Consider the following 15,294-nt stretch of genomic DNA (forward strand, 5'->3'; position numbering starts at 1 on the left):
ATTATCTAGGGGTATAGTGAGCATTTTGACCCCGCAGGTTTTTTGTAGAAATTATTGGAAGTAGGCCGTGAAAATGAAAATCTACATTCTTTCAAAGAAAATTTAGGTTTAGCTATTTTTTTTCTAATTTCCACAAGGACTAAAAAGAGAAAATGCACCACTACTTTTGTAAAGCAATTTCTCCCGAGTAAAAGAATACCCCGCATGTGGTCATAAAAGGCTGTTTGCACACACGGCTGGGCATAGAAGGGAAAGAGCGCCATTTGGCTTTTGGAGCTCAAATTTAGCAGGAATGGTTTGCGTAGACCACGTCGCATTTTCAAAGCCCCTAAGGGAACAAAACAGTGAAAACACTAAAAAAGTTACTCCATTTAGGAAATTACACCCCTTGAAGAATCCATCTAGGGGTGTAGTGAGCATTTTGAACCCACAGGGGTTTCATAGATTTTATTAGAATTGGGCAGTGAAAATAAAAAATCCTTTTTTTCCAAGACGACGTAGCTTTAGCTCAAAATTGTTCATTTTCTCAACAAGTAAAGGAATAAAAGAACCCCAACATTTGTAAAGCAACTTTTCTGGAGTACGGCAATACCCCATTTGTGGTCATAAACTGCTGTTTGGGCACACGGCAAGGTTCAGAAGAGAAGTAGGGCCATTTGGCTTTTGGAGCACAGATTTTGCTGGATTGGTTTCTTGACACCATGTCACTTTTGCAAAGCTCCTAAGGTACCAGTACAGTGGAAACTCCCCAAAAGTGACTCGATTCACGAAACTACACCACTTGAGGAATTCATCTAGGGGTGTAGTGAGCATTTTGACCCCACAGGTGTTTCATAGATTTTATTAGAATTGGGCAGTGAAAATATTTTTCTTCAATAAGACGTAGTTTTAGCTAAAATGTTTCATTTTCTCAACAAACAAATGAAAAAAAGCACCCCAACACTTGTAAAGCAACTTCTCCTGTGTATGGCAATACCACATATGTGGTCATAAACTGCTGTTTGGGCACAGAGTAGGGCTCAGAAGGGAAGGAGCGCCATTTAGCTTTTGGAGTAAAGATTTTGATGGATTGGTTTCTGGGCGCTATGTCGCATTTGCAAAGTCCCTGTGGGACCAACACAGTGGATCCCCCCAGAAGTGACCCCATTTTGGAAACTACACCCCTCAAGGTATTCACCTAGGGGTGTAGTGAGCATATTAACCCCACAGGTGATTGGCAGAAATTGGTGTGCACTCGATGTTGCAGAGTGAAAATGGGATTTTTTTCAAAGATATGCCAATATGTGGCGCCCAGCTTGTGCCACTGGAGACACACACCCCAAAAATTGTTAAAAGGGCTCTCCCGGGTATGGTGATGTCATATATGTGGAAGTAAACTGCTGTTTGGGCACACTGTAGGGTTCAGAAGGGAGGTAGCGCCATTTGGCTTTTGGAGCGTGGATTTTGCTTGTAGTAGTTTTGTTTGGAGTCTTGCTGGTGTTTCCGTTTATAATGTGGGGGTACATGTAAGCCGGACGGAGCATATAAGGGGCATAGTCAGGTGGTATAATAATGGGGTAAAAAAAAACAATTAAATAATCCATAGATGTGTGTGACACAATCCTTTCAGCACAGGCCAGTGTCGCACTAATAAATGGTCTTTACTTATTCCCCTTTTGGTCCACACTCGGGATCTTTGCAGTTTGAGGAATTTTGCTGGGAAGTGTTGTCCTGGTATAATACGGGCGCCCTCACTTCCAGCAGATATGTTTGGGCACTACCCTTCCTGGTTCCCTAATTTTAGGGGCCTTGATAATTCGCCACTTGAAACAGAAGAAATGTTCCCCTCGGGCCGGCACAACTGCATTTTTTTTTTATTTCCTGGCTTATTGGAGCCTTAACTAATTTTATTTTTTCATAGACGTAGTGGTATGAGAGCTGTTTTTTTTGCGGGACGAGCTGTAGTTTTTATTGGTACCATTTTGGGGTACATGCGACTTTTTGATCACTTGTTATCCTTTTTTTTTGGGGAGGCAAGGTGACCAAAAAACAGCAATTCTGGCATATTTTTTAAAATTCTTTTTATACAGCGTTCACCACGCGTTATAAATTACATGTTACCTTTATTCTGCGGGTCAGTCCGATTCCTGTGATACCTAATTTATAGAACTTTTTTTATGTTTTACAACTTTTTAACAATAAAATAACTTTTGTAAAGAGAATGGATTTTTTCTGTCGCCAAGTTGTGAGAGCCATAACGGTTTTAATTTTTTTGTCGACGGAGCTGTATGAGGGCTTGTTTTTAGCGAGACGAGTTATAGTTTTTCTAGGTACCATTTTTGGGTACATGCGACTTTTTGATCACTTTTTATTTCAATTTTTGGAAGACAAAGTGACCAAAAAATAGCAATTATGTCAGTATTTTTTAGTTTTTTTTTTACGGCGTTCACTGTGCGGAATAAATAACATAATATTTTTATGGTTCAGGTCGTTACGGTCGCAGCGATACCAAATATGTATGGCTTTATTATTTTTTTCAATAATAAATGACTTGATAAGGGAAAAAGGGCGATTGTGTTTTGTTATTATTTGAAACTTTTATTGTATTTTTTACAACTTTTATTAAATGTTTTTTACACTTTTCTTTAGTCCCACTAGGGGACTTGAAGGTCCAACTGTTTGTTTGATGTTCTAATACATTGCACTACCTAATCGGCTTCGGTAATGGAAGATAGGAAGCCATTGTTAGGCATCCTGTTGCCATAGTAACAGTCGCCAGCCTTGCCATCGCATGGCAGGCTGCCGATTTCATACAAACCACTTTGATGAAGCGATTGCATTGAATCGCTGCATTGAAGGGGTTAATGGCAGGAATCGGAGCTAGCTCCGGTTCCTGCCGATAGATTGGGGTGTCCGCTGTAACATACAGCGGACACCCACGGCTGATGACGCCGGCTCAGCTTCTGAGCCGGAAGCTGAGCCAGCGTCATCTTGCCGATGGTACTGGAAGCCTCCTGGGCCCCACCGACGACGGGGCATAGGAGGATTCTTTTACTAGCAGACCGGGAGGTAAGTATTAGCCCTCTGATCGCCTTTGCAGCCACCGGCAACCCAGCGATCACGTTGCTGGGGTGCCGAAGGCTATAAACTCCTCAGATGCTGCGATCTTTATTGAACGCAGCATGTGAGGGGTTAATCTGTCGGATCGGAGGCTAGCTCCGGTCCTGGCCGATACCTCAGGGTGCCAGCTGTAACATACAGCGGACACCCGGCGGTGATGTCGCTGGCTCAGCTCCTGAGCCAGCGCCATCTGTTTCACGTACAGTTACGTGGAATTGCGGGACAACACCAGCTTCCATCACGTAACTGTACGTGAAATTGCGGGAAGGGGTTAAGATTATATAAAGCAGAATAATATGGTCTGAAGCGTTCAGTGATGCCTACCGGGTCGTGAATATGAACACCAGCGGAAGATGTAATTTTAGGAATATAAGACGCTTGTGTGCGGGGATGTAGAATCCACGCCAAAGATTTACCACATTTGTCTGCAAATTCGTATGAGCGTTTGCGCATCCGATCCCTGAATCTGGCATGTAATTGATGAAGCAGAGAACACAATGATTCTCTGGTCGTTGTAACCTCCGAAAAAACCTGTGAAGATGGAATGTTTTTATGTCTAGATTCTAAATCTCGTATCTGCGTGAGCAGACGGGCAATATCCACCCCCTTTTCCCTCTAGCCCCATGTTGTATAAGGACACCTCTAACCATACATTTCAGAGCCTCCCACTGTAGCAGTAAGGGGGTAGAGTCATGAATATGGACGGCAAAAAATGTATTAAGTGTCTCTTTTAGAGCCGATCCGCACAAAGTGTCACACAAGAGATTATCATTGATCTTCCAAGATTGGAAGTTGGGCATTGAATTGGGAAATGTTAATGCCATAAAGACCGGAGCATGATCCGACCAAAGCATGGGCCCCACCTCAGAAGTAGGGTGCCAGGTAAGCAAGTGGTGGGTGATGAGAAAAGCGTCCAATCGGCTGTACATGTTATGTAAATGAGAGAAATATATATATTCTGTTACCTTAGGGTGAAGAATTCTCCACACGTCAATTAATTGCATAGAATGCATCGTAGTCTTCAAGGCCGCCAATTGTGATTTAGGAACAGCATTCCTGCCTGAGGAGGTATCAAGTCTGGAATCAAAAGGTCAAATTAAATTCACCTCCCACAATCAAAAAACCTTCCATAAATTCCTCCAGCCTTCTCAGAAACAGTCGGCACACACGAGCCTGACCTAGATTGGAAAGATAGAAATTGGCAAGAGTGAAAATCTTATTTCTAATGGAAATTTTTAGAAATACATACCGACCCTCCGAATCAGTTAATACTTCTAATATTTTATGAGAAAAGGATTTATGAATACAGATACTAGCACCCTTTGACTTGGAGCCCGTATTGGCACTGTGAAACCAAACAGGGTAATGTCGATTAGTGAACTTGGTGATGAGTCTCTTGTAGAAACAAGAGACGTACCCGTTCTTTATGCACATTATAGAGTGCCTGTGAGCGTTTTTCAGGGACATTAAGTCCTCTAACATTAAAGGTACATCATTTAAAATGTGCCATCTCCCCTGCAATTGTTAAAACAATCAGGCCAAACGAGAGGATAAAAAGCAGCGAGGACGTAAGAAAAGACAAGACAAACTAGGAAGGGAAGAATTATGCAACAAACTAAGACAAACAAACAAATCGGGTGAGAACTATCACCCACTCCTTAAGACTAATCAAGGAGAAACAAAACTAATAGACACTGGATGGTAACCAGTGATTCCCTAAGAGGATAAGTGTCAGGACAGGGCCAAGCCAGCGCCCCCGCACCACCCCAACCCCATCAATATTAGGAAATATATCTGCATCAAATAAAGAAAAAGAAAATAAATTGGTCAAGAACAAGAAAAAGAAGAAACTGAACCATCCCAAAGATACCCTGTAACAGCATAAATGTAAGAATACACACACATTGACCATGAAATAAACATTCACAGTATAACCGCTACTAAAGTCCGTAAACAATAGGTTTCGGTAGGCAAAATTGCAAACCCTCTAGGACATCAGTATTCCAAGACACAACATAGGAACGAGAGATACATGAATATCTCCACAGAGGAACTCTTCAGACGACATCATCAAGCGAATTAAGCAAAATAGAAAGTTCCATCGGCAGGCAGAAGAGCAGACACAGGAAAGAATCACACCAGATCTGCATTATGACCTCTACGACGACCCATGGGAGCAGGAGAACGGGACGTTGAGGTGGAGGAGGAACATACGGCCAGTCAGGAATAGAGACACGAGGTAGATTGAGGGCAGTGCAGAAGTCAGGGACATCCCCAGGGTTTCTAACAGCCAACAACCTACCATCTCTGTGCACTTGTAGCTGAAAGGGGTGACCCCAAGAGTAAGAGATCTCAAGTTCTCTCAGCATATCTAACAAGGGTTAAGGTTTGTCCTAAGTCATCCTAGAAAAGTCAGACAGTAGTATCTTAATGCCGTTCAATAACTGGTCACCTTTATCACGAGCCTTCCTTATAGTCTGTTCTTTGATAGAAAAAAATAATGATCACGGCAAAGTACACCTCTAGGCCTCTCAGGGTCCGGATTCCGAGGACCAAGAGTTCTGTGAGCTCTATCCAGTTCTAGAGGATCATCAGCAGGACGATCCAGTAAGGAATTAAACAACTTCTGTAAAGTGGGTAAGAGTTGAACAGAAGATATGTCCTCACGTATGCCCTGAAGCCAAATATTGTTGCGGCGGTTCCTGTTTTCATGATCCTCTGCCAAATTAAAGAGCATATGAATCTGATGAGTATTGGTCCAAACAGTCCGCATGCGAAACTTGTTGCACTGAGACAGCTGAAATATCCCCTTCCATGCGCTGCACTTGATCAAATGAGAAAGATTAGTGGTGAGAGATTGAATCTCAGATTTGTAAGTGGTCTCCAAACGGTTAATATACTGCTCCATGTCCTGTTTAGTAGGCATGGCTGATAACTGTTGTCTCAAGACCTGTAAATCATCCCCAATAACAGAGCCTCTGGAGATATGATGAGGCTATTGTAAGACCTGATCTCTGGAGGGGAGGTAGCACCGCAGGCCTCGATGTACTAGGGGATTATGAAGGAGAGTTCAAGACGCTATGACAGGCGCCACATCTGGAGCGATCCGGAGCATGAGGCGCCATGTTAGGAGCCGCGGAAGTTGTCACGTCCCCAGCCAGCGGGGATTGACATGGGGGCAAGAGGTAGAGGGAAGGGTACATCAGGTACCTGTTTCAGCGGCTGATGACAGACGAAGCTCCCGTTGCAGACGGAGTTTCAGCACCATCGTGTCTCCCCTCCGTCGGCGCCATCTTAGGAAACGCTCAAGCAGCAGCGTCTGTGAGGAAACGCTGTATAGAGCCGGCGGATGACATCTGCCTTGTAAAATAAGATGTCCCAGTGGTGGCCTTAGAATTCCTGACCATCAGGTAAGCAATGCAGTATCAGTGAAGGTGCTAATGTAAGGGTTAGGGCTGTGCAGGCACGGAGCTCTCAAGCAGCACGTCTAGTCAGCGCCATGTCCAGGCCACGCCCCGTACAGACATTTTTTATTGAAGGTGCAGAAGCAGATGGGGCTGTGGTAGAACTGGTCAAAAATTGGTTGCGAGTTGTATTGTATGTTTGGGGTAACATATATTCTGTACAGTATGAATGTGTATATTTAATATATAAGGATCATGCCATTAGCCACTTTACGTGGAACACGAAAGGGGTTAATGTTCTGTCAGTTTAAAACATCAGCTGATTTGGCATTTGGATGCTGGAATTTTATTGTCAGTGTACAGTTTTAAATTTATGCTGTATGTAAATATAATACTAGACTCTGCTACAATATTCTTATGTTGCAGGTTGTTCTAAACATTTGTTATACTTTCAATAGAATCTACAACCAGGATGGTATAGATATTTTATACTAGTCAGAGAAATGCTGCGTATATAGTATTTTTGGAATGTCTCCCAATGTCAAATGACCACACTTAATTTGTGAAAAGAAATAACTCACAACCAGAGAAACCTTTCAAAACAGAAACATTTGTATTATAAAATTGTATAAAATAACATACTCAATGGTATATATAAAAAAGGATCTTACAAAAAATGTAATACAACATGTATAAGACACAATCAAACCTCTTTTTAATTATCTTACTGTATTGTATCAATGCTGTCAACATACAGAAATAGCTTTTAATTACACTTAAAACTGAATTAAAACTAGTTCAACAAATTTTTGTTTGTCTTGTTGCAATTCTATTGTACGCTTGGTAATTAAATTTAATGCTAACTTAAAAAATGTTTAACAGAACAGTTATTGGTTTCACATATTTCTTGCATATAATTCCAATAACTGAAATCTATGAATATTGATATGAAAAGAAACATTATTTGAAAAACAAATTAATTTCCTGTACGCTAAAGCACAAATGAAATTATTTCACTAGCGCAACGTTTTACCACTGGTTGTGCTAATGTTCATTAGTGAGTCTATATACAGAACACACATGAAAAAAAAGTTTAACGTGTAACTAAGGTTTCAAAAAACTTTTTGACATGGCATAGTGACATGGGCAGGAGGAAAAAAAAAAAACAGCGCTGGAATCAGGGAGATCGCGCTATTCAGGTAATTTAACCAAATCCTGATATGATTTTTTTGAGTTTTGTTCACCTTATGAAATCTCGAAAAAAGTACAACTTAATATCTAGCATGAAACAAGTACATTTTGTAAACGAAGAATAATCAAATCTATGATTTTACTATTAATAATCTGCTACACATACTATTACCATTTATATTTTCAAAACTTAATTTAACATTGCTGTAAAGGAAGAACATTTTAACATCAGACATATTACAAAACAATGGACAAGTGTACTAACAGGCCATACATTGTAAAGTGCTGAAAATACAGTAAAAAAGCAAAAATAAGTGAGAGTGGAGTAAAATCAATGTAAAAAAAAACCAATGTAAAATCTATTGTTAAAGTAAATATAAATGAAGAAATTCAATACATTTCTAGTTATAAATGATAACGTAAATCAGACTAAAGCAAACCAAGTAGATAACTACAAATTAGAAGTTAACAGTGGTAAAAGAGGCAAGTGAAGAAAATCTATAAAATGCTTATATTAAATTGTACATATGAAATCTTATTTTAGATTATCTCCCTTTCTTCCTATCAGACAACATATTAAACAGAAAGTTGTCATGTTTCTACCTTCATAGTGTTAAAAACAAAACAAAAAACCTTACATTGTTATTTTTCAAGCACGTGAACTAAGCGATCAAAGATAAATGCATAATACAAAGCAAAAAAACGTGCACCCTTAAAGGAAAACCGAGATACACGTGTTAAAATTGTGCCCATATTATACAAAAAGACATATTGGCAAGCTAAAACCAGAACAAAAAAAACCCCACAATTAACTGTTTGCAGTTTGTCTTTTTGATGTCTCAGTGTCTCTTAGTTTTTCTTTTGCCCCGTTTTGACCTCCTTGGGCAAAGTTCTTCAAAATCTCCATAGTCCATTTCATAGTCCTCTTGACATCCTGAGAATCAAAGGACAATAAAATATCTTTAAATATAGTTTACTAATATTATAGTCCTAAATGATGACTGATATGAACTAATCACTAAATAGAGAATCGTTGCAAGATTTGACACACTTAAAGTAAATGTAAAAATCTGAACCTTGTTATAAATCTAAAGATATAATAAGTTACACATATACACAGACACATACTAAAATATTGTCTAGCACCCCAAGTACAACAAAGAAAATAGTAAAGTACTAACACCCAATCTACTGTACATAAAATAAAAGTCTGCCTATTTACATTTTTCCCTATTTTGAACTGCAATATGTCACATATGTACATAAAAAAAAAAGTTGTACAGTATGTAACCCCTTAGTGACCAGCCTATTTTAGGCCCTAATGACCAAGCTATTTTTTTCGTTTTTCTATAGTCGCATTTAAAGAGCTATAACTTTTTTATTTCTCCGTCTACATACCATAGCTATATGAGGACTTTCTTTTTGCGGGATTAGTACTTTTTAATGGCACCATTTTGGGGTACATATTTTTTTATTAACTTTTATTAACTTTTTTTTCGGTGGGGAAATAGCAAAAAACGAAAATTCCACCCTTGTTCTATAAATTTAAAATTCATGCCATTTACTGTGCAGCGTAAATAACATGTTACCTTTATTCTATGGGTTGGTACGATTACGGCGATACAACATATGTATAGTTTTTTTATGTTTTACGACTTTTGCACAATAAAAACTCTTTTGAAATAATATTATTAGTTTTTACATAATCGCTTTCCAAGAGCCATAATTTTTTACATTTTTCCGTCAATGTAGTGATATGGGGGACTGTTTTTTGCGGGATGAGGCGTAGTTTTGAATGGTACTGTTTTGGGGTACATGGGACTTATTGATTAACTTTTATTATGACTTTTTTGGGGCAATGGAAAAAAAATGCAATTTCGCAGTTGTTTTTTTCCATTTTTTTTTACAGCGTTCACCATGCGGTTTAAATTACATGTTGACTTTATTGTTTTGGTCATTACGGTCGCTGCGATACCATATATGTGTACTTTTATTTATTTTTTACACTTTTACTAAATAAAACCACTTTTTTCGAGAAAAATTTAATTTTGTTTTTTACTGTAATCTTTATTAATGATTTTTATTTCACATTAATTATTTTTCTAGTCCCACTAGGGGACTTCACTATGCGATCTTTTGATCGCTGCTGTATTTCATTGTTATACTTAGTATACCAAAGCATTATTGCCTTTCAGTGTAAAACTGACAGGAAATCTATTAGGCCATGCCTCTGGCACATCCTAATAGGTATTTAGCCAGGGCAGGCCTGGGGGCCTTTATCAGGCCCACGGCTGCCATGTCACCCGATCGGAGGCCCGCAATTGCATTTGCGGGAAGCCGATGGGTGACAGAGGGAGCACCCTCTCTCTATAAACAAGCTAAAAACTTTGATCGTTATAGCAGGAGCCCGGTTGTGATCAGACAGCTGAGCACCCGCTCCAGCCTGCACGTGAGACACCTTTGCAGGACTCAGTCTAGGCTGCCGTGAAAAGGCGTTTTCATTATTTTACTATATTTTGGAAGCCCTTTTGAAAAAAAATAATTTGCGCAACTTATGACATTCAATAACTGAATAATAATTTTATACATTTCGAAGTACATTTTGTTTTCCTGCACTACGCCAAGTTTTCAGAGGCTGATAGGTGTCAGAATGATGGAAACCCCCATAAATGATACCATTCTTAAAACGACACCCCTTAGGACTCATGCACACGACCGTAGCCATGTGCACGGCCGTGATTTTCGGGTCGGCCGGCCACAGAGTGACAGCCGCGAGCCGCCCGCAAATAGCGGGCCATGCACAAGGCCGCGGCCATTATTTTCAATGAGCCCGGACCGCAGAACACGGCTGTAATAAGACATGCCCGTTCTTTCTGCGGTGCGGGCTCCTGGGCCATGCACAGACCGTGAAAACCACGGTCGTGTGCATGGCCCCATAGGAATGAATGGGGCCACAATTCTCCCGTGGATTTTCGGGGGGAATTTCGGCCGCAAAAGCACGTTCGTGTGCATGAGGCTTAAAGGTATTTATTAAGGGGTATTGTAAGTATTGTGACCCCACAATTTTTTGTAAGAATTCATGCAAATCCGGTTAAAAAAATTTAATGTTAATTTTTTCACAAAACAAAATTCAAAAGAAATATTTCTTTGTAAAGCAAACAGGAGAATGAAGAGACACACCACAAAATCTATCACTCTGTTTCTCCTGTGTTCAAAAATACCCCCATTGTGGCCATAATGCGCTGCCTGGACAGACGGTAGGGCCCAAGAGGAAGGGAGCACATATTTTGCTTGAAAATGTTTTAGGCCCCACTGCACACTAGAGACAATAAGGTATTCATTGAGGGTAATAGTGAGTATTTTGACCCCATAATCTTTTGCAGGAATTAACGCAAATCAAAAGAAACAAATTAAATGTAAATTTTGTACACACGTGTTATTTTAAAGACAAGTTTTTTGCATAGCGCACATAAAAATGATGAATTACGCCCTAAAATGTATCACCCTGTTTCTCCCGTGTTCAGAAATATCCCCATTATGGCCTCAATCTGCTTACTAGACGTGCGTCTGGGACAAAAAGAGAGGTAGAACCCTTTGGCTTTCAGGGCACAAATAAATGAATTCAAGACCCCATTCCACACTTGTAGAGGCATTCAGCAGTCAGATGGATATAAACCCCCCAGAAGTGATCCCGTTTTGAAAACTACACCCATTAAGGCATTCAATTAGAGATGCAGTATGTATTTAGACCCCATTATTACTGCAAAACACGTGTGAAAAATGTAAATTAGCATTTTTTTGCTCAAATATGTCACTTTCATGACAATTTTTTGTACAAAGCAAAGATAACGCACCCAAATTTTATTGTGCTGGTAATTCGGTGTTCATAAATACCCCAAACTGGCCCTTATCTGCTTACTTGACCTACAGATGGCCTGAAATCGAGGGAGTACACTTTGGCTGTCAGGGCACAATTGAATAAATTCCAGGCCCTCAGTTTATTCTTGTAATCATTGCTAAAATGCATGACTTCCACTAATACAGGGGTGGCATAGGCCGCACGTGTTGGATTTATCTACTAATAAAATATAAATGTGGGCATTGCATTTATTTCAAGAACACTTGTGGGGGTCCATGTTCCGAATAGACGGATGTGAGCTCCTGCACAATAAACTGTATTAATTTGTGAGTGATCATGTCCAGGATTTAATTGTCGAAAACTTATGTAATAGAAATGAATTTGTGAGTGATCAAGTCCTGGAAATAATTGTCCAAAACAATAAGGGGAAAAATGAGTTTTACAGTCTAAAAAAATACACTTTACTACTTGGAAAGCCCATAAATGAAACAAAAAATATGAATAAATGAAATTTACTCCCTAAACTGAATCCCCCCACTCCACCCTTTTTGGTGTTCCCTAAATGTTATATAAAATTTTAAATTACAAACGGTGTGATATGTCTCAAAACAGGGGAAGTTGCACTGGCCTGGTTTTAAGGGCACATGGGGGAAGTAAAACCGGGTATCCCTCCTCCTTCCATGTTTACTGTAAACCCGTCATCTCTTTGGGGGTATCTTTTGTTCTCAATGGCAGGGACAGGGTAAAGGCAGCGGCGCTGACATCCTCTGACTCAAAGGATTCTCCAGGTGCAGGGGAGTCAAACAAGAGGTGCCCAATAATTCTTTCCTGATATTGTAGGAAACAGAGCGTTCCATGGGTCTTGTACAGCACATAGCTATTATAAGTATGTATGAGGTAGATCGCTACCTTTTCATACCAGGCCCTAGTCTTACGATTGACAATGAGAGTGACGCACCCCTTTCTAATCGCCTGGACACCAGTTGTTGCGGGAAACTGGCTCTATTTTTTCGTACTGTCCCACAGGCCCCTGTACTAGCAGCATGGAGGGATTTATACAGGGAGACGCTAGTATAATAACTGTCTGTGTACACATAGTACCCTTTCTGTAGGAATGGCACCATGAGTTTCCAAAATTATTCCCACTAATGCAAATATCCTGTGGGCAGCCAAGGGGGCTTAAGGTGGCGGTCCCTGCCCTCATAAATAAATAAAAAACACACTGATCGTTACCATGCACAGGCAGATTGTGTTGTGCATTTACTGCGCGTGTGCGTGCCATTTTTTTTGTTTTTCTGAAGGGAGTCGGGGGCCTAATATCAAGCTTTTTTTATCTCCTCTCACCAAACATTCATGGCGAGAGGAGATAAAAAAACGTATTTGAACTTTTTACAGTGTTATAACGGTGATTGCCGGTGTTCGTTGAATACTGACGAGCACGTGTTTGGGGACTGCACACAACGGTTCCCAATCACCAAGCAGGGAGCTTTTCCTTCTCCCGACGGCACTGCTTTATTCTGATGTAGCGCCGTAAAAGGCCAATTGCATCCGAATAAAGCCCGTTAGTGAAAGCTGTAAAAACACCTATGGACGGTCACTAATGCGTTAAAGTTTCTTGCTACAGTGTATTTAACACAAGTGGCTAGGAAAGGATTGCTACATCTGTAGTGTACATATATATGGTGTAAATATATACTATAAAGGCAGCAGATTGCTGCAGGAAAAGATTGCTACATCTGTAGTGTACATATATATGGTGTAAATATATACTATAAAGGCAGCAGATTGCTGCAGGAAAAGATTGCTACATCTGTAGTGTACATATATGGTAATACAACTAAGGCAGTACACGTACCTTCTGTTCTTGTGGCTGGTTGCTCAGACTTCTCCAGTAACTTGAGGCTTTCTGAAATACTGCCTGTCAAGTCATTCACTGATCTTCTCAATAAGTATTCAGCTGCAGGATAGTAATGCAACATTAACAAATTAAGCAACTTGCACACATTAACATTACCTTATATCTTATGGACTGTATACGTGTTTGAGAAGGGTTAGTATTATTTTTGTTCCCATGCTTAATTAAACTGGCAAAGTAAATACAGTCTCCAGATTCCTGGACCTAGAAACGTCAGAGCTTGCTAAAAATTACTGATCAGGCAAGGTATGGATAGTCCTGTGTCTTGTGAAATATGGAAAAAAAAAAGCACTTGAATGGTTAGAATTAACCCATATTGGGATGGCCAGCATAACGTTCATCTCATGAATGCTGGACTATCAAAAGTTTGCTATTGTTTTTCATTATACATTCTTTTACCTCCCGCCACTGTGTTTTTTTCGCTCTTCTTTTTCTTCAGGTCACACTCCCCTATCCTGCTATCTTGTCCTCTGTTATTTTTGTTAACTACGCTATAGGGTGATCCTGTTTGCCAGTAACACCTAACGGTATACAATGACATTTGGATGACTATGGATTAGAGTTCTGCTCAGGGATCTTCCCTTTCTGACATTGTTGCATGTTACGATATGAGATTGTTATATGTGTGATATGTTCTGCCTGTACATTAGTATTTCACTTGCTGATGGCTGTAACTATTTTCATGTAGGATTTGGCTTTATGACTTTTTGCTGTATGTTTATGCTTCTCTGTTATTGGCTGTTTTAGGGTGGTTATGAGTGTGGCCTGGGTTTTATTTTACAACTAAAGAAAGAGCATGAAGGTAGATTGAGGCTCAGCTTACAGTCATACAGTGCCATTTCATCTGTATTACAGCAAAGGCATAGTTAAGCAGAAAACAAGATTTTGTAATTCAACGTAAAACCTATTTCTCTTTGAATTTATCGTGTACAAAGCACCATGGATATATGCTGCTGCATTTAACAGGTAGCACTAGGTAGTAGGTAGGAAAGAGTCTTGGCTCCGCCCAGGCAGGCCATAACCTTCCCACAGACACTGGCTAATTCAGTTTGTACACAAGTAGTAAGAAAAAAGAACATTTCCACAGTCTAGAGAGAAAACCAAAGAGAAGTACAAATAAGAGGTTGGAATATGTGTCATCAAATTCAACTAGAAACAGATTTTACTGGGAGTACATACAGTTTGCTTTCTCGTTAATCATTGGGGGCCGCAGAACAATGCGAAGTCCTAAAGCAGTCGAGGAGGGTGGGGAAAAAAAATTAAAAGTACAGCCATGAAACTCGCCTAACACACAGCTGCCTGCAATACGTTTTGACCCAGACTGGCATCAGCAGAGGCCAAAGAATGAAATGGGTAAAAAAAACTTAGTGAAAATGTGCACAGAAGCCAAGGTAGAAGTCTTGCAGATCTGAGCAAATAAAGCTTGATGCCTGACGGGCCAGGAGGCACCAACAGCCCTTGTAGAACGGGCAGTAACCCGAAGAGCAGGAACTTTAACCTTGGAACGATAGATTTCCAAATCACAGACTGAATCCAATATGCAATTGTGGCATTGAATGCTGCCAAGCCCTTGCGTGGCGCTTCGGGAATAACAACCAAGAGGTCATCCAGGTAAGAGATGAAAGCAACTCCCGTGGCGCAAACAAGCGCCATGAGTCGTCAGGACCTTGGTGATAACTCAAGGAGACGTAGGCGAGCCCAAAAGCGAGCAACAAATTGGAAATTTAAAGAACCCATCACGGAACTAAGGAAACGTTGGTGGGTCTTTGCGATGGGGCTATGGAGGTATGCATTGCGAGTGTAGATGGAAGAGAGGAAATCTCCCT

At 40.2% G+C, this 15,294-nt stretch overlaps 1 protein-coding gene across 2 annotated transcripts in view; it reads right to left on the bottom strand.

Moving 5' to 3' along the window:
* Positions 1-7,156: 7,156 nt before the first annotated feature.
* TRANK1 (tetratricopeptide repeat and ankyrin repeat containing 1) overlaps positions 7,157-15,294 on the bottom strand; it is a 281,007-nt gene continuing 272,869 nt past the window's right edge. For both annotated transcript variants that reach the window (XM_075826966.1, XM_075826965.1), the window contains 2 exons: positions 13,409-13,510; positions 7,157-8,628 (listed from right to left, as the gene is read on the bottom strand). In XM_075826966.1, the coding sequence (XP_075683081.1) occupies positions 8,534-8,628; positions 13,409-13,510 (197 nt within the window). In that variant the 3' untranslated portion in view covers positions 7,157-8,533. The remainder of the gene's footprint in view (positions 8,629-13,408; positions 13,511-15,294) is intronic.

The sequence above is a fragment of the Rhinoderma darwinii genome, chromosome 5 (assembly GCF_050947455.1).
Source record: "Rhinoderma darwinii isolate aRhiDar2 chromosome 5, aRhiDar2.hap1, whole genome shotgun sequence".
NCBI lineage: Eukaryota > Metazoa > Chordata > Amphibia > Anura > Rhinodermatidae > Rhinoderma > Rhinoderma darwinii.